The sequence below is a fragment of the Lycorma delicatula genome, chromosome 2 (assembly GCF_047948215.1).
Source record: "Lycorma delicatula isolate Av1 chromosome 2, ASM4794821v1, whole genome shotgun sequence".
In the NCBI taxonomy this organism is placed as follows: Eukaryota; Metazoa; Arthropoda; class Insecta; order Hemiptera; family Fulgoridae; genus Lycorma; species Lycorma delicatula.
The window spans coordinates 184,737,044-184,763,617 of record NC_134456.1 but is presented as its reverse complement, the minus strand read 5'-3'; the positions used below and the strand labels follow the sequence as shown (position 1 = coordinate 184,763,617).

At 29.8% G+C, this 26,574-nt stretch overlaps 1 protein-coding gene across 1 annotated transcript in view; it reads left to right on the top strand.

Moving 5' to 3' along the window:
* Tg (Transglutaminase) overlaps positions 1-26,574 on the top strand; it is a 118,545-nt gene that overhangs the window by 78,610 nt on the left and 13,361 nt on the right. Inside the window, exons 5-11 of the mRNA XM_075356827.1 lie at positions 2,562-2,791; positions 6,740-6,914; positions 10,151-10,289; positions 11,388-11,663; positions 12,338-12,417; positions 18,137-18,281; positions 22,640-22,785. Coding sequence (XP_075212942.1) covers positions 2,562-2,791; positions 6,740-6,914; positions 10,151-10,289; positions 11,388-11,663; positions 12,338-12,417; positions 18,137-18,281; positions 22,640-22,785 — 1,191 coding nt within the window. The remainder of the gene's footprint in view (positions 1-2,561; positions 2,792-6,739; positions 6,915-10,150; positions 10,290-11,387; positions 11,664-12,337; positions 12,418-18,136; positions 18,282-22,639; positions 22,786-26,574) is intronic.

The window sequence follows — 26,574 nt, the reverse complement described above, 5'->3', positions numbered from 1 at the left end:
AATAAATGATCATTTTCTTGTTTCTCAGTAAAAAAGATATTAAGATTTATTATTTAAAGTTGTAGTGCATCTATGAAAATGTATATTGATTTACTAAATTTTGAACATAATAAAAATTTTCACCATTTATTTATCCTGATCAAGTATATAATTAATTGAATAAAAAATAATTGCTCAAATTCTCTAGAAGAAAAATTTGAATCACAAATTTCAAGATATTCAGAGTGACTTATTAATCCCCGGACTATAAATTTGTTGACTATTTATAAACAACTAAGACTTCTGAGAATTGTTGCTTGTATGGAGAGGCTATAGTAATGATAGTATTGCCTTACACTACCACATGTACTGATATTAACCAGAAATGTTAATCAGTCCACTATGATTTTCACCTAGAATAAGAGCATTTCTTAATGCCCCTATCAGTCAACTGTCAAGAGTAATGTTTTTCTAATAATGGAAGTGTTAGTAATTAATCTAAAATCCACGAGCTGGATGTCTCAAACTTTAAATGTACAGTGCAATTTGAACAGATTCTATTGTGATCTTCAATTATGACAGTTATCTAGACAACTTTGAGAACAAGAACTGAAGAATTTATTTATTAATTCAGATAACTGATCTTATTCAACCTTCCAAAGGGCATTAAATGTCTAGAGGTATATAGCCCTGCTCTTTATCTTGTAGGAGAATGTACATATTGTGATTGGTTAAAAAATGTGGTTTCTGACTAGCCAGAGTTTGGTCTACTCTAATTGGTCAGAATAATGATTCATAGCTACAGTTGGTTAAATCTGTAGATATTCTCAATGGTTAGAACTATTCTATACTGTAATTTTTATATGGTATTTTCATAAAAATCAAATGTAATCATTCCTGTGATTCTACGGTCATTGGTATATTCCAATTTGCCAAATCATTTATCAGAAAAGTTGATATTAGAACTGTAGAAACTTTGTATTCTGTGATATGCTTTAATGAGCTTGTATACAACTAGTTAAAGTTTGTAAGATTTGGTAAGATTATTAGACAAATTTACTGTTGTAGGGTCATATTTCATTCAATTTATGATACTCTTTACAAATCAATTCATTCAGGTTAATACTCTTTATAAATTATCAAATTTTCAATACTTTCTTTATTGTTTGGGCAAAATTTTGACATGCTTTTGGTAATGTATCAATTTATATGTTTATTCATAATTATTACATAAATCCAGTTTATATATTGCCAGTGTGATTATGAGTAATACTCTAGTATTTTTAAATAAATTTATTTTTTATGAATTTAAGACATGCTTCCGTCTATTTACAATTTTTTGTTTGGCTGGGTAAATGTCTATGCTGCTGCACGAATGGTATTTATTTAAATGGCTAATTTACATCAGTACATTAAAAAATAATTATTTTGTAAAAGAAAGTTGTTTTGATATTCTGTTGTTAAACATTGATATTCAATTTCTTTATTAAATGAGTTTTAATGTAATCAAAATGTTATATAGCACATGCGACCACATTTCTCCCTTCTGGAGATAAATGTTTAAGAAAGATGTAGTTGAGAAAACTGGTGTTTTCCTTAGCAGTAAAATACACAAAATCTTTAATGAGTATTTTTTTCAATAGTTATTATTATTTTTGTTGTATTTTAATAGTCTAAAATTGAATAACAAGTATGCTATAATAAAATGAAATGGTGATTTCTATAAAAGTATCAGTGCTTTAGTTTAATGAACTAGATTTGCCAAAATTCCCATTTCTTCTAATGTAACACAGAATACAGCTGAGAACATTAACTTTCTGTAATGAATTTTTGTCATGAAATATTACCAAAACATAAGTGGCTGTAATATATTTAAATCATATTGAGTTTATTTTATGCATATTCACTTATCAAGCATGGATGCAGTAAGGTATATAGTAATTTCAAACCTTTACCAAAATTTAGACATATTTAAAAATAAATATATTCGTAAGAAATAAGTGTGAAATATCTATTTTTTAAAAGGTGATGTTTCACACAAAATAAATAAAACACACAAGTGAGTGTACTACATTTTGTCAGATGTAAATAATGACTGGACAACTGAAAATAAGAAACCAATTAATTCTAATGCTAAAATTTTGTGTTACATGGATAGTTGTCAATAATCATATCATTGCTCTAATATTTGTGATGAGATAGTGGATTAACAATTAATTAGCACGAACAAACTCACTGGATTTTAAGTAAATTAACAGTAACAGTTCTTGTTACTATGTATTATTATTTTACCTAGTTTGTCCATGACAGTTGCCAATGAAGAAACAGTTTTTATTACTTTTTTTCCTCTTTTGTCCATGATTAATTAAAATGAAGATTAATTAAAACCACAAATATTTTAACCAGCAAATTAAACCAAATCTAATTAATACAAGTTTTATCCTTTTTTTTTGTATAATTATACTATTAATCTTAATGGAATGAAATTTTTTTATACTAATGCAATTTTTTTATCAATAGTTTAATAGAAAGTATACTTTTTAACTGGTATAAACATATATATAAATATGATTTATTTTTAGATGATCAAGTATACCTGGAAGACAAAATGCAATGCAAAGAATATGTACTGGCTGATACAGGTTTAATATGGCGTGGAACAGCTAGTAGGATGCAACCATCAGTTTGGAAATATGCACAGTTTGAGAAAGATGTCCTTGAATGTTGTTTGTATGTATTAACAGATATTAGAAAATTGCCTCCATCAAGTTGTGCAGATGTTGTCAAAGTAGCAAGAGCTCTTTCAGCTGGGGTAAAAATTACTTTTCCTTGTATTTAATGGGTATAATTTATGTAAATAGTTCCTTCTAGGTATGAAACTAGTTAAATATGATTTTAAATTCTGAAAAATGTAATAAAGTACTTGATTAGATGGTAGGGATACAGAATTGCCAGCTCATTTATGTCAGTAGGGAGAATCAGTTAGAGTGGGTCAGGGTAAATCAGGGGGAACGAATAATAGAAAGCATGAATTAACCAATGAACCAACAGGTCATCTTGGTTTGAAACATATACTTTTTAAAACAAAAATTATTATGACACTTTTATATATGGTATCTATGCTTCTAGAAGATTTTTATAGATCTAATTATATTTTTCCTTTGTCAATGGCAGTTTTAATGGAACTGATTAATATGTGTTGCTAGTATTATTGTTGTTAATGGTGACTGCCTTAAAATGGAAGTAGGATGCACACTGAGAGGTATTTATCACCTAATGAAAATTTACATATATCGTATAAAAACAAAGATCTGTACACACATAAAGAATATGATATTTACTATTCAAGAGTAAGAAATCAGATATTTATTGATTTTTACATATTTTTATGTTAAATTTGCATGCTGTGATTATAACGGGTGATTTTTTTTAGAGTTATAGAGCTTTTGATAGAGATAGCTGTCATTTCTTTTGATGACATTTTGTATTGTCATTTCAGATCAGTGAGCACTGGGAAATGATCATGGAAAAACTGGCGCCACAACAATATTTACAAATTGTAGAAACATATTTCCAAAATCAATGTTCTGTTCGCCAAATGTATAGAGCACTTTGTAATTTTTATGGTGCACATAATCGTCCATCAGAGGAACTTATTTGTTGAACTATTGATAAATTTCAAAAAACATTTACTCTATTCAATGAAAAACCAACAAGACAAAGATCTATATGTACAGATGAAAACATTGGTGTTGTCAGTCATAGTGTTGAAGAAAATCTGAATGTGTCTATTTGTCGGTGTTCTCAATAACTTGGACTTTGTCCATCCACTACATGAAAAATTTTATGTAAAAATCTTGGTCTACACCCATACAAGATGCAACTGGTGCAAGAACTGAAGCCACAAGACCATAATAAGCGTCATTTGTTTGGTGAATGGTGCCTAAATCAATTGGAAACTGATCCACTTTTTTATCAAGAAATTTTGTTTAATGATGAAGCTCATTTCTGGTTAAATGGTTATGTCAACAAGCACAATTACCGTATATGGAGTAACATTAATCCTCAGGAAATTTATGAGTCTCCATTGCATCCTAAAAAATGGACTGTATGGGGTGGGTTACATGCTGGAGGCATCATCAGTCCTTATTTCTTTAAAAATGAGGCCGAAGCACATATTACTCTCAATGGAAATCGTTACAGATCAATGATAAGTGATTATTTGTTTCCAAATTTGCATGACATCAACCTACAACAGTTTTGGTTTCAACAGGATGGTACCATACCTCATACTGCTACCAAAATCGATCGATCGATTTATTAAAACAACAATTTAGTGACAAAATTATTTCACGAAATGGTCCAGTGAATTGGCCTCCAAGATCATGTGACCTAACGTCATTGGACTATTTTCTTTGGAAATATGTGAAGTCTCTGGTTTATACTGATAAACCAGCTACAGCTGATGCTTTGGAAACAAATATAACTTGTGTTATTAACAAAATATGTCCCCAAAACAACAAAATATGAAAAAGTGGTTCAAAATTGGACTGATCATATCCGGTTCATCAAAGGTAGTCGTGGTGGACATATGCTGGAGATTATTTCCAAAATTTAAATGACACAGTTTTCTTTCATATAAAAACAAAATTGGCTTTAAACTTACCTTTTTATGTGTTTTATTTCAATTCAAAGTTCTATCACTCTAAAAAAAACGCCATTATATCTAGCTGCATGTATACCAAATGTTTTATTATAAAGTCAAGAAGTGATTTGTTATACTATGAAGAATATGTATATAAGTTAATAGCAATCTTCCAACATTTATAGTTTACATGCTATGCAAATTACAATATAATTTAAAAAATTCACCTAGTAACCTAGCAGGCACCTAATAATTCACCCAGTAGCAGAAAATAGATAACAGTAATTTGTATCATCTGAAAGCCATACAAAACTTGTCAACACATACAAAAAAAAAGTTATCTTGTCAAAACAATAAGAAAAAATTGTACAGTAAATTAATAAAACACTCCCTCACAACAAAGCAATACAACAAAGCAACAAAGCAATTATTATATTAACTAATATAATATTATATTAGATAGACTGAATATAGATTAACACTCAGCTTGAGGAACACATATGAGTACGCAGAATAACAGAATCAAATTTTAGAAATCACTTCATAAAATAGGACATATATACATAAAGACATTAACTATGACAAACTAATTTTATACATGAAAATGAAGGTCTCAATTAAGTTGAACAGTACAAAATTTAAATGCTCTCTAAATTTCCAACAAAAAAATCATCAAATATATTACTTAATTTTTCTGCTTGGTGATTTCATCACATAAGCTTGAAGTGATATGGAAATGGAATTATGCCATGCCTGATTGGGATTTGAACCCAGAATCTCTGAAAGAAAGGCTGACTCTGTCATGAAGGTTGGTAGAGTTAATAGTGTACTTACGGGTTTCCTAATCTTTTTGAGATTACAGTAATAGTCCATTGGATACTAGAATAGTACTGAAAGAGTTGATAATTAGTTTTGAAAGATCTTTAGCAAAAATGTTCAATAATTTGAAAGTGTCATTTAATATTTAGTAATTAAAATTAGAATTTTAAAATTATACAGTATAACAAGTAACAAATAATATATGAAAGATCATTAAAAAAAAATCAATAGTATTTTATTGATTGAGAATAATACCAGTTAAAGAGTAAGTTTAGGATCTAGGCTGTTTAGGATAATACTAATGAAAAGTAAATTAAAAATAATAATACTAATAGATTTAATAAATTATTCTTATCCTACACAAGATAATAAAATATATTTATTTGTAACCTAATGGTTTTATTATATCTGAAATATTTAAGAATAAACAATTTTGAAAAAGGTAATTAGTAAACTTAGAATAAAGAGTCTTGGTTAAAATTGCTTAAATAAATCAACAGAGAAGTAATTGATTTTTTGCTTTTTAAATGAGTAACAAAAGTAACCAGGATTTACTTAATAATAGATAATTGTCATTTATGCAAATTTTTTAACTGGTGTACGTAAAAGGAATTTTAAAATTCTTCAAGTAGAATGATACCAAGGTAGCATTTATATAACAATAAAAAAACAATAAAGAAAAGAAAACAGAAATAAGAGATTTAAGCAGGATAATATATAATATAATGATACCAAATTTTTTTAAATTTCTTATTAGTTTGTTTTCTTTGTCTTTTTACTATAGATTTTTTAAAAGAATTACAATAATAAGAATAATTCTACTTTCACAAGTTCAACCACCAGGAATAAAAAATAATTTTTTACCTTATCCAGAATTGTAGTATTGTAGTATCCATAATAAACAAACAAAATAAGAGAATCTTTTAGTGAATGATTAGCATGGTAATCCAAAAATATTAATTTTTGGTACAGCTTGGTATCAGTGAATTGATTGATGAGCTAACAATTAATAAAATTTTTGATGAACAGATAATTACAAGAGAGATGAAAAAAGTCTCTGACGTAACAAAATAAAGAGTGCATACTTTCTTGCCAGCCCTATATTATCGGTAGCAATTTGAAAATTAGAAGTAATATGTGATAATTATGCATAGATACTCAAATTTATATAAGTGAATGAACTTATACAGTTATGATTGAATTATAATGTGCCTATGTAGTACTCTAGTAACTGTATAGAAAATTGTGATTATGTTTTATTTGTTGTTGTTAAATATCCCATTGTTATATTTGCAGGTTAATTCACCAGATGATTATGGTATTCTTATGGGAAACTGGACGGGTGATTTTGGTGGAGGTACTCCACCATCAAAATGGATAGGAAGTATGAAGATAATCCAGAAATATTATAAAGAAAAGAAACCAGTTAAATATGGCCAATGCTGGGTATTTGGTGGTGTTCTTACAACAGGTCTGTAATTTTTTTAAACTTTATTACTTTATTGTGAAATTGAATTTGGCTTAATGTATTCTATAAGTGATATATTATTTTGTAAACATTTTAATGAAAAGATAAAATGAATCAAATTTAAACATTTATTTTCTAACCTGCCTGCTAGAACTTACTACTAATAAATACAACACTTTTAAACAGATTTAAATACCTCTAATCATGTGAACAATTAAGGGAATAACTTTGTAATTTTTATATAAGGTCTACTGTAATTTATGTTACTTCTTTTTAAATATAATTGAGTATGCCTAATAGTTTTTTCCTTTAGTGTTTTAAATAAAAAGTGTTTTGTGTTTAATAAAAAAGTATACATGTAAAGCAATTTGGCTTTAGAGAAAAATGATATGGAAGAGAGATAAATTTACATGCTACTTTACGAGAACAGATCAAAAATAGGCAATTTATGGTAGATTATACATTTCCCAGCACATTGATAAAAAAAGGTTACAACCCACCATACAGTTCACTGCAGTATATGAACATAACAAATTAATAAATTCTCATAACCAAAAGTAGTCAACAATAGACTTATAAATATCTAGAAAATCTACTGTACTTGAAGCTATTCAATTAGTGATTGAACAATAAGCAATCTCCCCATGGCCCAGTGAGATGAGGATGATATATAAGACATGTAAATGAGTTGTGTAGTCTTGTACAAACTCAAGCCGATCATTCTTGAGATGTGTGTTTGGAGGTTGAGTGACAATCTCCAAACTACATCAGTATCCACTGTATAGCAATCAAATCTGTATAAAAGCAATCAACTTTTACTACGATTTGAATCTTAGAACTTTCAACTTTGAAAATCAGCTGTTAAACAACTGATTTACTATGATGAGTTTAACCACTAAACCACCTTGGTGGGCTTAATATATGTATGATCATAAAAAAAGCCCATCAGTTTGGTCTATTGATGAACTCGTCGTTGGAAAATTACTTGTTTATTACCTGATTTTTGAAGTCGAAGGTCCTGGAGTTTCTAGAATTCTAGAAAAGGTTATATGTCTGAATATATATGTCATATGTATATATGTATATATATGTATATATGTATATATGTATATATATGTATATATGTACATATGTATATGTCATATGTATATATGTTATATGTCATTGTCTGAATAACAGACAATGGATCCCAGTGCACTTTGGTGATTGGGGTTCAATTAACCACATAACTCAAGAATGGTTGGCCTGAGTTTGTACAAGACTACATCTCATTTACTACATATCATTCTCAGCTGAATGGATCATGGGAGGGTTGCTTATTGTTCATTAGTGGAACATATTGCAACATATATATTAGGAATATAAATATAATATACATATAATCTTAAAAAATGAATAATGTGTATAACACATATTATGCAGTAGAATAACATAGGAATGTACAATTTAAACTACAGTGACAGCATTTATGATGAGCAGACCAGAAACTATTTATTAATAAATACAAAAAACCCAGATCAAACTAAACTTCTGTAAATCACCTTATAGAAATGAAAAAAAATACTGCAAGATTCAGATTTTACACACAAATAAAAATCATGAATTTAGCGCAATGAAACAATATGAATTTTGCAGGCACCATATTTGACAAACTCACTTATTAAATGAACAAAACAATATTGGCCAAGTCTGCCTCATTACATACTAAGAGGATTTCTAACCATTCAAGTGAGATGACACTACACAAATATTACTACCTGCCATACTGCTAATGACGGGGCTATAAACAGTTCCAAAAAATAGATCTTTTATAAACTAATTTTTGTATATTTTGAAAGTGAATTTTTTTTAATGCAATGCAATACTTTACTGGACACTATACTGCAACAATTTGCTTTTTTATGTTGCTATTCTTGTATAATATTATTTTGGAACTACTTGTTTGAAAACAATCATGACAGTTTATGTATGATTTAAGATATTTTGCTTCTGGCAAAATATTTAAATCAGATTTGAAGAATATTATGTATTATTTACAAGGTCTGTAAATAAAGTAATGAGACTAGTATTTTTGGCACTAAACTGGCAACTCTGTAAAGTTACTAGTAAACATATGGTTATATGAACAGCTGATTTATATTAGGTATTAATATTTTTAGTCTATTGTTGCCATGTGAGACGTAAACAAACTTTTCGTGAAACGAGTTTTTGTTATGCGTTACAAAAATGACTGACACTAATTATGAGCATCACTGTGCAATCAAATTTTGTGTTAAACTCGGTGAGAATGCTGCTGAAACTTTTTCAAAATTGAAAAGGGCATATGGAGATGACGCTCTGTCAGGAGCCCAACATTTTAGGTGGTTTAAAGCATTTTCACATGGCCAGGAATCAGTTGCAGATGATCCATGCTCTGGAAGATCGTTAATGTTAAAAAGTGACGACATTGTTGATCGAATTAGAGACTTGATACAGTAAACCGGCAATTAACTGTCAGAATGATTGCAGAACAATTGAATTTGAACCGTACCACAGTCCATCAAATTTTGACAAACGAATTGGACATGAAAAAAGTTTGTGCAAATTGTTCTCAAAAAACCTCACAGTTGAACAGAAAAACAACAGGGTGGAAGTATGCTGCGATCTTCTAGGGTGATTTGAAACTGATCCTGATTTTCTAAAATAATTTATTACTGGTGATGAATCTTGAATGTTTGAGTACGATCCAGAAACAATATGCCAGAGCAAGGAGTAGCACACTTCAAACTCACCACATCCCAAAAAAGCAAAAATGAGCAAATCAAAACCACGCTAATTTGTTTCTTTCCATTTGAAGTGTTGTGTGGCTTCCCAAGGGAACTATTTCGAAGGTGATAGAGACCATGTATTTATTATTGGATTGTAAATAAAAAGTTTTTCTGAACCAATTTATTATTTACAATTGGAAATTCAGTTTATCTTGCTTCATTGCCATTAATCCTGAGATATTGTTTTTTAATAGTACCTGAGCAACCAAAATGAAACTGTGGTATGGTGGTACAAATCCAATAAAATGTAACTATAGTTTACTGAGATTAAATCTTTGGTTTTATAACACCCTTAATGCTGCAGAAACTTTGTTTTATAGTAAGGCTCAGTCATAACAATAGATATTAAAAATGTTAACCATTTACCTAATCAATGAATTAACAACCAGTTAAAATAAGACATTTTTGCAATAATTTTACTATCTTTTTCAGTATGCAGAGCGCTTGGAATACCATGCCGTACTGTTACAACATATTCTGCTGCTCATGATACTCATAATTCTCTTACAATTGATTACTTTGTGGATGAAAATGGCCATATTATGGAAGAACTAAACAGTGATTCAATTTGGTAAGCATCATTAGCCACAGTATTGAAAAACCACTACAAAATATATGATTTTTAAGGTTATCAGTCTTAACAGGTATTTTTGAGTGGTTTACAATTCTTGTTTTGTAGAAAATATAACTGAATGAAATTATTATTAATCACTGTTTAAAAAAACAACTAAAAATTACTTTGGAAGATCAAATAGACATCTCCAAAGAATGACTGGTATAAAAAAAAATCACAAGATTAAATGATGTGAAGTTTATAAAATACTAAACCTAATTAAACAGATAAATTTAATCTCAGTTCGAATGGGTAAACCCTTTCAATTACATTAATGCAATTTATAGGAATAAATTCTAGTATTTATGCCTAAATTTTAAAAAGAGAAATTGATTTCTTAATTACAAATAAGACAGAATTGGAGTATCTTTTTTACAAAATAACCAAAAAAGTGAATTTAATGAGTTTCTAACATATATTATTGTTCTATGTAATGATAAAATAAAATGAGTAATTTTTAAATATTTGAAAATATACTTGCAGATCTTTTTGTAACTAAGGAGAAGTTCTTTGTTACAAGAAACTCAAAGTCAATTCTTGTAGAAGCATTTTTCACAAATTTGAGTGATGGTCGCATTCTAGTTCAAAGTGGTTCTTGGAGAAACATAGCTAATTTAGCTTTTTGATCATAGGGCTGATTTGTAATATATAAGTGGATCTCTGGGGAAGGTGGTAAACTATCCTCAGCAGACATAGTTTTTTTTATGGATTGGTGTACCCGTCATGTACCAGTTTCAATCTTATTACTTCTTCCTGGGATAGATATCATGGAAATTGTGATATATTGGGCTCTGTAGGATGACAAATATGTCAATGAGATGTTTAGAGATTCTGCTTCCTAACCAGGGACAATTTTCTGTTTTCAGGGACATGAAAACTCCGATTAGTATCTGAGATCTCTTTTTATTAGAGGGTTTTTCATAACTTTCTCAAATAATAATTTATATTTAAAAAAATATTTTTTCTGCTAGAAATGAATTTTTTTTTTAATGAGTTTACTTTAAAAATAAATTATATGATTTCACATAAACAACATTTTTATTTGTATGTTATTAGGAATTTCCATGTATGGAATGAAGTATGGATGTCCAGACCTGATCTAAGCAATGATAAAAAATATGGAGGGTGGCAAGTAATTGATTCTACACCACAGGAGTTAAGTGATGAAGTATATCGTGTAGGACCTGCATCAGTTTATGCTGTGAAGACTGGAGATGTTGCCAAACCATATGATACTGGATTTGTCTTCTCTGAAGTAAATGCAGATGTTGTATTTTGGCGATTCTCTGGGTATACACAGCCCCTTAAATTGCTTAGAAAGGATACAGTAAGGTAAGTAAATTTCAAAACTGAGAAATAAACTTTAGTAAAACAACATACTAACTAGATTTGTTGAATGCACTTCTGGAAGTCCTTTCCACAACTTTTATTCTTCTTTTTGTAAGTGTTATTGATAACTGACAAATTTTTAATAGTACCTGGTTTGAGGTAGCTAGGAAACCCATGAAATATTTAGTATATAATCAGAATTTCTACTTAAAGGCCTATACTAAAAAAGATTGTGTAAACCTATATGCCTTTTTGATTTCATTTTCAATCACAAAAATTAAATCTTAAGAAAAATTTTAATGTTGTATCATGACATGTACAGTTTATTGCACATCTTAACTTATTCTTTAGATTAATTAATACGTATTTAGATCAAAAATCTTTTTTTTATAATTTGTACTATATTGGAAATAATTTTTTTAGACATCAATTTTTAATTGTTTTGCTTATATTATATAACCTTTAAAAATCAAAGATCTCTAATTTAAAGCATTGTTGCTAGTAAGCAACAATGCTTTAAATGAAATAAAGGTGTTCCATGTTAGAAGAAATCTTTACATGTATAATATAGTAAAGGATATGCACTGGCTTTTTGTAAGAGATTGACTGCATAGCTTGTTTAGAAGGCTAGAAAAAATTCAGTGAATCTTTAAAATTGATTAAATTTTTTGTTTCAGAGTTGGGCAAAGTATGTGTACAAAAGCCATTGAAACGTGGACAAAAGAAGACGTAACATCTAATTATAAACACCAAGAAAGTAAGAAATATAGTTTATTATAGATATTATTGCAATTTATTAAATATTGATTCCTTATTTTTCAAGACTTACAAATGAAAGGGAATGAATATTCATTTCAGAATGAATGTTCAAGAATTTTCCATCATTGTAGTCCAGTCCAAATAAAGATTAACAAAAAGTAATGTTCCAGAACCATTTAAGGAATAGATTTTTTAAATTAATTAACTGTTTAAAAGAGTTATTCATAATTTTATTGAGTAATTCTATCATTCAACTGTGATTACTAAATTTGTTTTATTGTTCTTTCAATCAAAACATCTGAAAAAAACTGGCTAGTTGAAAAGTGTAATGTTTCTTTTAGTAAAATTGAAACAAAGGTGAAAACAATGTAAATGCTCATGTCACAAGTAAAATAATTTAAATGCAGAAAAAATGTACAAACTAAATTTGCTGGCAAATGAAAGAAGCATATTTATTAGGTACTCCATATCATTCTGTACTATTCAGTAAAAATTAAAAAGATATTAGTAAAAAAAAAGCATAACACTAAATAAAATATGTTAAAGTTCAGTAATAAAAACCATAAAAAAATATAATGTAATACAACTAGTGACCAAACATGAACTTCAAAAAATAAATTAAAAAATAAAGCGCCTGGAATGATAATTATTAAAAATTTAGAAACTGATTTTGAAATGATAGTTTTTGGTGATGTTAGTTACATAGGTTCTGAAATTGAGGAATTAGCCAAACCTTTAAGTAAATATGTAAAATATTTTTAATTTATATTAGTTATTTAAAATTATATTCACATGTAAATCTGTACTTAAAACAACTTTTACAAGCAACATATCCTGACTGACTGACGAATTTGGTTGCAATCTGGTTGCAATTCACTCTTAATGACAATTTAAACTCTATGGATAATATAGCATCCAAAATGTTAAAATATCACGGACAGTGTTGGAGTTTTTTAACATTAATCTAGATTATTAGTTATTGTGTTATACTACTAATTACTAGATTATTAGTTATTGTGAGTCCGTATCTTACAGTATATGGACTTTATAATACACTTAATCCAGTAATAGAATTTCAGGGAGACAGTTTAAATTAAGAGTAAATACAACTACTTTTGTAATAATGAATATAATAATTTTGTAATAGTAATACTATTGCAATAGTTGTAAATATCTTTTTCATATTTTCATCATGTTTGAAGGTAAATGCTATATGTTTCAAATCATACTTGCAATTTTTGAGAACACTGAATTTAATTTCCTCAAATGGAGCTTTAAACATTTGAAGATGGACTGTCTTCAAAAACATCACAAATTTTTCCCATCCAGTTCTCTAATGGTTTCAGAGAGAAGAAATAAGTCACATCCAGCAGTTGCCATAAATACATTGCATTTGATGTTAGAACAAAACTGTCAATATTGTTCATAAACTCTTGAATGACTAGTTCAGTTAGTTGATTTGAGCAATTCAAATTCTGGTAAATCAATAATGTCTTTTAACTTTCTAACAGAGTTGATAAAAAAACCAGTAATAACATAAAGAGTAACAATATAACATGTTAATAAAGCACTTTTTTCAAAAATATACCCTGTTTGATTTTTATATTTTTATGGTTACTAACATACTAATATGTTAGTGACCAGAAAACACACAAATTTCACTTGTAAATGATGATTGGACAGGAGTTTTGTTCTCCTCTTCAGTCTTTTAATGAGAGCAATTGCTCTTCGTAAAATTGCTCTTCTTTAAAAATGCTTTAAATAGGAAGTTATTCATGTTATAAAATCACCTTCCTTAAGAAATATGTTGCACACTATGGATGAATTTTCTAACTGAAATTTCTTTTCTTAATAAACGAGAATCATACCTGCTGTTATATCTGTTTGTTAATTGTTTCTGAAAAACTAAATTGTATGAATAATACTTTCAAAAAAAAAAATAAATAATAATTTTATGCAGAGATCAGATTGTGGATTTTCAAATGAAAGATTACATGAACATTTAATAGTCTACATAAGATTTTTTAATATATTTTTTTTACTTTATAAATTACTACCCCTATGTTATCTGGAATCACCTGGGTAACATTAGGTAACTTTGGTGTAATTTATTTACATACCTGAAGATTTTTAATGAAAATATATTTTTTTATGTATTCAAAAGTAATAAAAGTATTTTTTGTTTTTGGGTATTGTAGCTAAAATATCTCAAAAGAAATAAGACATTATATGTAAAAAGATTTAAAAAAATAAAACAGGTTATTTTAAAAAACAAAATAAAAATAACATCCTCAAATAATCAAAAAGTAAAAGAACCTCCAAAAATAAAAAAAAAATAAAAAATTAAATTAAAAAAGGGAAAAATTCATATATGTACTATAAGGATAAAAAGAATCTTTTTTTGATAAAAAAAGTAATTTTAATTAAAGTTTTAAATTAAAACTTTAAATTATATTTTAATTTAGTTTTAATTTAATTAAAATAAAATTAAAATATATAAACAAAAGTATACCCAACACAAAAAGAAACTGAAGTCAAAATTACATCCATTCAACTAAATCTGTCCATTTGTTTTTCTTAATTGTAATTATGTGAACAATAATTATTTCAGTGATTTAGTTTTGTTTTCATTCTCTTTTAACCCAGCTCAAAATTTTTATATATATAACTGGCTTATTTTCAGTAATCAGATAACCTGCTGATTTAATGAAAATACATTGCCCATAAAGTCAGCAGTGCATGAGTGCACACATATAAATGCACACGTGTATGTAGGTATGTGTATACACGCACACCAGAAAAGTGTGTACTGCATATGTGTGTGCATTGTTTGATGTGCACATGTGTGTGTGTGTGTGTGTGCATGCACATGCACCCCCTGCGGATGTAAGATTTTTCTGGTATTGGATATTCTCATACATTTTACCAGAATTTTATTTTTTTGTATTCTGTTTTTAGATGAAAAATAGCATACAATTATATGCTGTTAATCAAAATAATGTAATAATGACAAACCAAATATAAAAAAACAAAACAACATCAGAAATAAAAAACTCTTTAACCATTCTCAAAACCTAAACCATTCTCCAACCAAACCCCCTGATTTTGATTTTGGGTTTGGTTGTTGGTTATTTATACCAAAAAATAATACATATCACTATAGATACTGCCTTATCTAGCTTTATCTAGCTTTAAAAAAAAGAAATAAGTGAATAATTGTGTGCATGGGTGTATGCATATGTAGGTATGTGCCTGCACCCATGTATTATTTAAGCATTATTTAGTAATGCTTATTCTTCTTCGCCTTGGAACTATATAAAGTTAAACTCTTCAATTCTCTTTATATTTGATGTATATAAAAAAATTATTTTTATTAACAGTCCTCCTCCTGTACTCAAAGTTTTAAATTAGTCAGTTGCTGTCGCTAACCTTTTTATAAGACTTTATTTATTCTTTACTCTTTCTTCACTCTGAATGTATTTTTATAGTATTTTGTTGGTACCATTTGGACAGGATAAGGGTAAATTTTAACTCTATCATTCTAAAAAAAAATGTAATTATTAATTTTACTAATTTTATTAATGAGTAAAAGCAAACAAAAACCACACATTTGAATAACTAAATTTACTTCAAATTTAACAAATTTAGTTCAAAAAGAACTTAAAGGGTCTTATCATCCTCTTCAACAATTAAGCTTTTAAACTTAAAAATAAAATTCAAAAAAATATCAAAAATAAAGAATATTTCTTGTCAAATTATTCATTCCAGATCTCAATTAAAAGAATACCTTAGCACAGTCAAATTACTGCGGTTATTTAAAATACATAGACCAGGTCAAACCTTTAATAAAAACTAAGGACATGTTTTTCATAAACAGGCGAAAATATTTTTTTCCTAATTCATATTAAACATTTTTAAATCTTTACCATTATTAAAATTAAAATAATTTAAATAAAATCCAGTAAAAAATAAATAAACAAAAAAACTTTAATCTACAACAAACTTCAAATGATAAAAGACATTAATCCAACAAAAAAAAAATGAGGCAACACTTGCCTGGTGCAAACACGCGTGCACCACACGCACGTACCACTAAACGCGCATTCATGTGCCATGCGTGCAAGAACTAACGCACGCATTTATGCGTGCACTCACGCGTATACTTACAATACGCGCATGCACACATGCACGCATACATATACGTGTGCACGCGTAAAAGCGTGTATGCGTGTGCTAGCGTGCAGGCTCGCACATAAGCTTTTACGCGCGCGTACACGTACTCACATATACGCTCGCGCACACGTGAACACGCTTGTATGTACGAATACATCCACACGCAAGCACTCACGCGTACACGCGCGCGCACGATATTTTTGCATTTGGGGATTCGTATTTGGGCATTTTAATTTGGGGGGGTTTACATTTTGGGATTCTGATTTGGGTATTCTGATTTGGTGATGCCATAAAATTATTTTTATTTTTTATTAAAAAAATAAAAATTATTTTATTAGTTTTTTTTTAATATTTATAAATACTCTTAATCCAAAAAAAATAGAGTAAATTGAGTAAAATTGAGTTTTTTCTTATTGACATTTTTATGTCGAAAAATATACGTATTTTATATGGGAGAAAGGTTTGAATGCACTGAAGATATTACATTTGCTTATTTACATTTTATGTGCATTATTTGATTTGATTGAAGACAAAAATGAATTTAGAAAATTCATTCAAGAATTTTAGTTTCAAGAGAGAAGTAAGTAAGGTACTTCTGAGTAGTAAAGAGTGGAACAACTGAATGAAAGAATGAAGTCTTTTGGAAAGAGAAAAAGAAGTACAAATAAGTCCTTAGTGTTAGAACAAAAAAAATTACTTTCACAAAATATAATGGTGTATCCTGCAATGCTGTAGTTATTTTCCAATTAAGGATGCATATGCAAATTTTATTTATGGAAGATCAATTTGTGGTACACAATATTATAAATTATACAGAGTTTCTTACCATTTTCAAACTGGGACAAGTCCTAGAACTCTTTTATGAACACCAAGTTGAAAAATAGCTATTAAAGGAAAATCAAGCCAGGCTAACTTCAATGTTCCATTTTAATTGTAGTAAATTATTTAAAATGATTCAATCTGTAATGAAAAGAAAGATTGTATTGTTTAGTTTTTGTCGGTGATTATACCTAATAATAATAACCATAATAAATAAAATTTCATGGGTCATCATATATTATTTTTGGTGGAAAAATCAAAAATCTTTGGAACAAATACTTTGTGCTGGTTGCAGGTTTGTAAACTGCACCTGGGGACGGAGAAAATAAAGATGTGACGTAATAAAGAAAAAAACTGCAACTTTTTATAAACAACGTACAGCTGTTTGTATTATAAGTTATAGAACTGGTTTGTTACAAAAATAAACTAACCTGTTTATCATTAAAAAGAGTGTTATTTCTGTATTAATAAATTAGTGTATTTAATTTTCTTATCTACTATTTTGTTGTTTCTTTATTTTTATTATGCTTGTAAAATTCATTCATGTAATCAAATATATGATGTACCTTAGAAATTTAACCAGGAAACTGCTTAAATACTTTTTTGAATTTCTGTTATAATATAGTATTTATCTCTTTTGTACTTGAGTGTAGAAAAATAAGCTCTCATTCTGTGTTTATGTATAAAATTAAAATCTACTAAATTCTTTTTTTTTAATTTACTAGAGAGTGATAAAGAACGAGACACTATGCTACGTGCTTTAAGACAGAACGAAAGTCTTTACAGCAGATACTATCTTAATGAAGAATTTAATGACATTAAATTTGATTTTCTCTTGCGTGATGACATTGTTATTGGACAATCATTTAGGTATTTATCTAAATTTAAAAATTATTATTCCTGTACTTTGATGTTTGCCAATCAAAGAAACTGTTATTTTATTTTAGCGTGTCCTTGAGTTAAAATTAATTTGTTGACATTTATAGTTTGAATGAACATATTCAGAACTTTTACAGGGTCATTCACGGGAACCGGATGTTTTTGAAGTGGGTTGTACTCGGGCGTTCGTGGTGGGAGGGGCACGTGGCTGGTGTCTGACGTTTCCTTTGTTCATAGCATTTACATTTTAGTCGTTGAGATGGAGCCGTGGACACTAGACCAACGCCTGTACGTGTATGACGGTTTTGTGCGAAATGACGAATCCGTAACTGCTGTTCAGCGAGATTTCCGCCGTCAGTTTAATATCCATCGTAATGCAAGTGTCCCTTCTCGTAACACAATATTGCGATGGGTAAACAACCTTCGAACAAGCGGTTCAATATTGAAGAAAAAACCACCGGAACCCCGACGAACTGCTTGCACTCCGGAGAACATCGAACGAGTAAGGGAAACTATTGTCAGAAGCCCACGCCGCTCTATTCAGAGGCATTCAGCAGCGCTTCAAATGAGCACAAGTACGGTAAGACGAATTCTGTATACAGACCTGCATTTCCATCCTTACAAGATAGCCGTCGTGTAGCAGTTAAACGAGCTAGATTTCACGCAGCGATTACAATTTTGTCGACAAATGCTTACCATTTTTGAAGAAAATGATAATTTGTTATTGTTAAAGAGTGACGAAGCCCATTTTCTTCTGAATGGCTTTGTCAACACAAACAGAATTGCCGGTATTGGGCAGAAAGAAACCCACATCAGCTTCACGAGAGACCACTTCATAGCCCAAAGGTGACTGTCTGGTGTGCAATAGGAAAGGTCGGTGTTATTGGACCATATTTTTTTGAAGAAAATGATGCTGCCGTAACTGTAACAGCTGATCGTTACATTGCGATGTTGAATATGTTTATCATCCGTGAGTTACGAAACCGGGAATCGATTTTCTAAATGTGTTATTCCAGCAGGATGGAGCTACAGCGCACACAGCGAGGGCAACGGTGGCTGTTCTCCGTAACTTGTTTCCGGGCCGGATCGTTTCCAGATTCGGCGACATTCCTTGGCTCCCTCGGTCCCCCGACTTGAGTAGTTGTGATTTTTTTCTGTGGGGGTTTCTGAAATCGCGTGTGTACGGCAATAAACCGCGTACATTGGAGGACCTAAAGATCGCAATTCGTCACACGTCACCCAGATTGATGTAGACATGCTGCAAAGAATTGAGGCCAGTTACCGTGAAAGGCTACAACAATGTATTGCCCAAAATGGACATCACTTGCCGGACATAATTTTTCGTTCATGAGTAAGTAACAAATGTTTTGATTTAACAAGTGTTTCAGTACCAATAAAACTTTTTAAAAGTGAATATTCAATTTTTTATGATTATTTTAAAAACATCCGGTTCCCGTGAATGACCCTGATAATAGCTACTGTCATGTTAACCAATATATATATATATTACATAAATTACATGCAGAGAAAAAGCTTGTATTTTATTTTCTTTAATCTCTTGTATTACCTCAAACATACTAACACCTTAGTTTTTGTATGATGATAAATGCTGATTGGATGAACTGATGAAAAATTTCCAAACTATGGCATCTGAACCCAAGTAACTGAAGTTAAATTACTGGATCCTTTTGAATCTAAGTAATTTGTGAATAATTGAGGAGTAATATGCTAATTGTTACTACTACTAGTTGACCTGTGAGAATATTCAAACTTTAACTAAAAAAAAAAAACAAAAGAGTTATTAGTCCCAAGAAACCCTCAGGGATTCACATAGAAAATACAATTTTACATTTATTTTTAATCATAATTTTTCAGGGAGGACTATTCTGACTTTTAAATCAGGTACTTGAAATCAAAATGGTGAGTCATCCTTCAATTATGGCATTGTGTTCTAAAATGATGGTAAATTGATATTCTCCTAACTCTTAATATTGTAACACAGTCCCCATCATGTCCTTGTTTATTTACATGTTAATGTGCATTATTTACATGTTAAGCATCCTTTACTTTTTTACCTTACTTTCTGTATTATTTTTGTTACAGTATGGAGGAATAATATAAAAAAATTGTTTATTCCACTTTACAATGTGTTCTTTTCTGATTTGTTTTTATGAATCGTTAATTGTTATAGAAAATTATGTTAAAATTACCCTTTCTGTCACCTGTTTTCCTTATAGTTCAATTTATAATTCTATTAAAAGGTTAAATAAAAAATTAGCACTTAAGTTCAGAATTTTTTAATATTTGTATATAAAAATCTGTGCGTAAGCATTAAAAAAACTTTTCTAAGGATTTCATAGCAGTGGCCATTTTTATATACGCTGTTACCATCTTATCAACTTTACCATATTAAACATAGCCAACATTACCATGTTTCCAACTTTTCCCCCTTTTTTTAACATCAGAGTCCCATCAGTTTAATGGAAATTCTTCTTATTTTATAAATCTATGTCCACTTGGTTATTTATTGAAATTGGGAAACCATGGACTCAATTTTTTTGTTTTATCACCTTCTGTGGTATAATTTATACATATTTTTATAAGGAAGATGAGATGAATGAAATGATAGATGAAAATGCCAGACTTATGCATGGAATAAAACCTAAGGCCAGCTGATCTAGAAGCCAAAAAGCTAATGAAGATTTTTTTTAAACAATGGATCAGTGCAAAAAAAGTCCTTTTTTTACCAACAACCAAAACAGTAATTAAAAAAAAAGGAACATCATTAAATCCAACCCTCAGGAAAGTTTTTTAAATTATTTAAACAACAATACTACTTGTAAATATATTTAAGTAATACATTTTATGTACCATAATCTCTAAATTTTGAAAAAAGTTCAAAAGAAGGAAAATTACAAAAAGTTTCGGTCATAAATTTTATAATTCTTATAGATTTTCTTCCAATAAACTACAATTTACAAAAATAATGCGTAAAACAACAAGTTTTCAAAAAGTATAGAACTCAACAATGTTTAGAAAGTTAGGTATATGTCTTCAGTGATAAGCATTTTCTTTCAAGACATACACTATAGTTTTCACTTTGAAAATCAGCATATAATTTATAAAAATTATATGAAAAAATACAATTGTTTTGTGAGTAGGGGTGGATGTGAAAATTATTTAAGAAGTACGTAATATGTAAACCTTTTTTCATTTTTTTAAAAAAGAAGATAATTTTTTTCATTTTAATTAAAAAATTAATAGATATTCTGGGTTATGTTATCCAAGTCACATTAGGAATAAAAATGTTCTCTAGTACCATTATCTGTTATTTGAAGCCAAACATCAATTTAAGATCAGCACAAATAATATCTATGGAATAAACTTTGGTTATCAACTATCAACTTCCTCTAGAATTATTAACTTATATTATCTCCCATTAAGGTATAATTACAGAAATGGAGCTCTGTGAACTTTTCACTTTATCAGAATGGAATTTTTTTAAGCATACATACAAGACTATACATGTCTTGTTTGTTACAGGAGACTGGTATTGTCTTGTTTTTTGTGGAAGTGCTAAATTAAAGAAAACCAACATAGACATTTCCTGAACATACAAGAAATGTAAAAATATAAGGAAGACAGAATACAGTGGAGTTCATAATATAATGCTATCAAATTAGTACAAGAAAAGCTAATAATGTAACATGCCATCCAAGCTTAATGATGCACACAAACTCAGGCTAGGGTATTCAGTAAATGTATAAAAAAAATGATTAATGATTAAACGAATGAAGTATAATTAAACAAATGATTATTTGTATGTACAATTTCCTTGTGTGTGCGAATGAATATGAAGCTTATAAGTATGCAATAAATCTACCTTTACTTGATTTTATGTATTCCTCTTATGTAAATGTATGTTAGTTATTTTTTGTGAATATGGGAAGGTAAATCCATTGATTTTCTGTTCTGAGTCTTATGAAACCATATACAAAATTATCTTGAAATAATTCACACGATTCAATATTCTGTTTATGGTAGATGCAGCAGAGTGGTAATATCTCTATCATTCATCTGGAAGGTTCTAGGTTCAAATTCTGATTATGCTGAACATTTTTCACACACTACAAAATTCATTGGTTACCTCTTTTTAAAATTCAAAATGCTCTTTTTAAATATAAAAAAAATGAAGTTGTAGCTGTAATTAGGTATCAGTCTGTAGTTTTCAAAGACAATAAATAAAAAAATTTAATTTTAAAACATTAACAAGGAAATAATAATACCGTTACTTAAGAATCAGTTACGATTGCTAAATGATTAGTGAAATTATTTTTGTTCTGTTTCAGTGTTGTATTATTGATGAAAAACAAAGCAAGCAAACAAGATCATACTGTAACAGTTACTCTTAGAGTTGATACAGTTCTTTATACAGGCAAGGTTAAAGATCCAGTGAAAAAGGAAAAATTTGTTAAAACAATTAAAGCAGGAACAGGTAATTTATTCTATTACTAGACTTTCACAATGCTACTGTCTCTCGTTACCTAAAGTTTTGGCAAAGTTTTTGGAGATGTAGCTACCAATAGTCCCATTAGTATGTTTGTTAGTCAAGTAATATCAAAGTTTGGTTGTTATGAATTTTGAACAATTTCAAAGGAAAATTATTTCAACCATTACACAAAACTTTCCTGAAAATTATTTACTAGAAAATAATTTTTTGAACTCTGTAACAGCTGGATTTTTAACAGTTTAACTTTTACAAATAAATGATAAGAATTACACTTTATATTCATAGATTTCATAGGTAGTCATATAAAAATATGTATTTGACTTAATCCATAGGGGGGATTATATAATGTCTATATACTTTTATTGTATCTAATGAGAACCTACCTAATGCAAATGAATCACTTTTGAATTTTATTTTACCTATAAGTGGCTTCTGAAAGTAACATGAGTAAAAAAAAGAGTAAAAAAGGTAGGCATGCCCTGCATGAAAGCAAACAAAAATTTACAATGTTGAATAATTGTGCATATACACTAATTGCCAGCTTGTTTGCACTTTGTTTGCTGTTTACACTTTTTGTAAATATTGAGTAAATGTGTAATCATTCATAAATGTAATAAATATTTACATAATAAATTGTGTAAACATTCCTTTGACTCCCAAACTGAATTTTATGTTCACTACTCAGTAATTTTATTTAGATAATATTGTTACAAGACTGATATAACAGACCTGAGTAACTTCTTAACATCTTAATTCCTACCAATTAAGAAGAAAGTTGTAGAAAATATAATAATGGGAGGAATCCAGAAAGGGGCTAAAAGAAATCCTCTTAGTACAGGTAAAAGTAATCTGTTTAACAACCATCTTTTGTAATACTGCCCACTGACACACCTAAACAGATGTTGTTCCATGAGAAGAGTTACCGGACCAGGGTAGAAATTTCATGGGAATGTGTGAGGGCGAACAATTATTCTCACGCTTTGAGTTGGGTCTGGTCCAGCAGGTAAAGAGGACAGGCGTGTAAATACTATGGGAAAGACCAGTTGAAATCAATCTAAGCGAGATGACGTCAGTCTGTGAGATGAAAGTTTGAAAAGTCAGTCTGGAAGGTGTGAGTTCTGTGAGATGACAATCTGCGAGAGAGTACTATGATAGAGTTCTAAGTGAAAGTATTCTGCAAGGACAGTGAAGGAGTGCATTTCTAGTAAGTACAAAGTTAGATGCGATTAGGGTGACATTACAAGTAATTCCAGTACATGAAAACAAGAAATGGTTCAGTGAGTTACTGTTAGACTATAAGTGGAAGAGATAATGTACTCAATTTCATTCATAAATTGTTAGGGTAGTTTTATTTGTGAATAGCAAAGGTATTTGCAGTAAAAGAAATTTATACTTGCTTATCAATTGTACTATTGTTGTTAACACATTGTTGACTGGGTTTAAATGACCTTCAATTACCCTAGTTACTGGGCATTTAAACCAGGATCTTTAAATTTATGCGTGCATTTAGAAAAAAAATCATATCTTTACTCACTATTGTTCAAATTCCATGAAACTTGCTGAAAATCATGAGGGGAGTTTCTAGTATTGCTTCAATGTGTGATACCTCTGAAAGCAGCTTCCTTTATGAAATGGTATCTGGCAAAACTTACAAATATATCTTGTTTCTTTTCCAAGTTTTTTTTGCAGCACCAACTCTACATGCTCTTGTAGGATATTTTTTCCTTCAGAACTAACAACAACATCACAAGCATATTTCTTCATGTCACTACTCGGTCTATATGGGAGGGTCACTAAATGGGGCATGTTTGGTTGGTTGGGAAGGACCTGGATGAACACTGTCAGTGTCTGAATCGGATTCAAAATCTTGTGAGGTTTCCTTTACTATTGATGTCCAATTTTTTGCCACAGTCAAAAGAAAGAAGTTCTTATATGTAATTTTTTTTTAGGGGTTCAAACAATTGTATATACTGAATAAATTGAAAAGACCACAATTTATTAGGAAGAAAGCCACCTTCTTGTACCATTTTCTTGTTTTTCTCATAATTGAGTATTATGACAAGTAGAGAGTGATCTGCATGATTTATCTGCACCTTTTATATGGTTGTTGTATTCTAAAATGTATACAGGTTTGGATACTTCGTCTCCTGTTTTTCTGTCCTTTTTACCAGTTGATTGCTGTTGACTACCAAACAACCTAACTAATGATTGTTGAAATCATTCTGATCTCCCTTTTATCTTTCCACATAATAAGTAGTACATCACCCTTATGGACAAATGTGGATCCCCTTTTTCCAAGATTTTCAATTTAGCTTTCAAAGTGCACATTGTAAACCTCTATTAGCCCTTATTGTTCCACAAACTCTGGTTTTATTTTCTAATAACCTTTCAGCAATTGAAACACTATTATGATAGTTATTTTTCCCAGATAGTTATTTTGGTGTTGCCATAAACCAAGATTACAATAAAGGACAGAAAGAATAGTTTCTTCCAATCTTTTATCTTCCCCAGAGTACAGTTGCATGTTACAAACATAACTCGTGTCACTTTCACATACCATTCTGATTAATAACCCAAATTTTCTAATTTTAGCAGGATTGTATGTTCAAACTGCAGCCTACTCTGCCAGGAAATCATTTCTTCATCTAAAGACAAACTTCACAAGGACAATCTGACAGTATATCATAAAGTAATTCGCTATATTTTTTGTCACGTTTGTGATTTAAAGACATCAACTTGCGTGATATCATTTTTAGACTGGTTGTACATTCCCTCTTACACAGCTGATAATAATGATGTCTTCAAGGTCAAGGATTCATTAATGAAACATGTGTGTAAGTGTTCAGAGAATATTCAGTCAAGGCTACGAACCTTTAGAACTAATAAGAAGTTCACAAAAAATATATGGGATGGCATGAGAGTTACCAATGTACAAAACCCGGTGATTCTCGTGAACGGTCTTTTTAGAAAATGAGACAAATTACGAGAATTTTTGCGACTGGTCCACAATGTGTTAATACAAGACTATTGGTTAAAAGTGTTAAGATGATCACGCCAATGTCTTTTGTCAATGGGACTGAATTGTATTTAGTTACCTGTGAGTAAATTCTGATGATTACTTTAAATTCTGTTTTGTATGTAATCACTGTTTATTATTATTATTCTCTTGGGCAAACCCAGTAAAAAGCATCCTGGCCGGTCCATAGGCAAGGCGCAGGAGCTATAACTATTGTTCTGACATGCATTGTATATGATAACATGAACTATTGAAAACTATGGGTAAAATATATGAATGAAAGGCAAAATACCAGACACAAAAATTTATGAACTGCCAGATGTTAACGGCCGTTGTCCCCCGTCTGCAGCTCCATCTGATGACGATCAGGTGGCCCTTCAAGAACAGGCGTTAGCTTATCGCTCGAGCTTGTGATGTACCGACGGACCAAGCGGCATGTATCAAGCAACACAGCCTTCTGCATTGGTCGGAACAGATTTGCTGGTGCTCCAACGGATCTTAATGAACCATGCAGAGAACGTGGAATCTCTCCCATCGCGCCCAAAACCACCGGGACTACCGTTACGCTCTCCTGGTCCCAAATCTCCCTGACTTGTTCTGGAGGTGAGACATATATGTCTCACCACGCTACATTGCATTCATGAGTGCAGGAGCATCCATCTGCGGCATTTCACACGCCTCAATCTGCGACCATTTTCTTCTCTTCATAGCATTGACCCTACACTTGTCAAGACCAAAACTCATGCATATGTCGACAC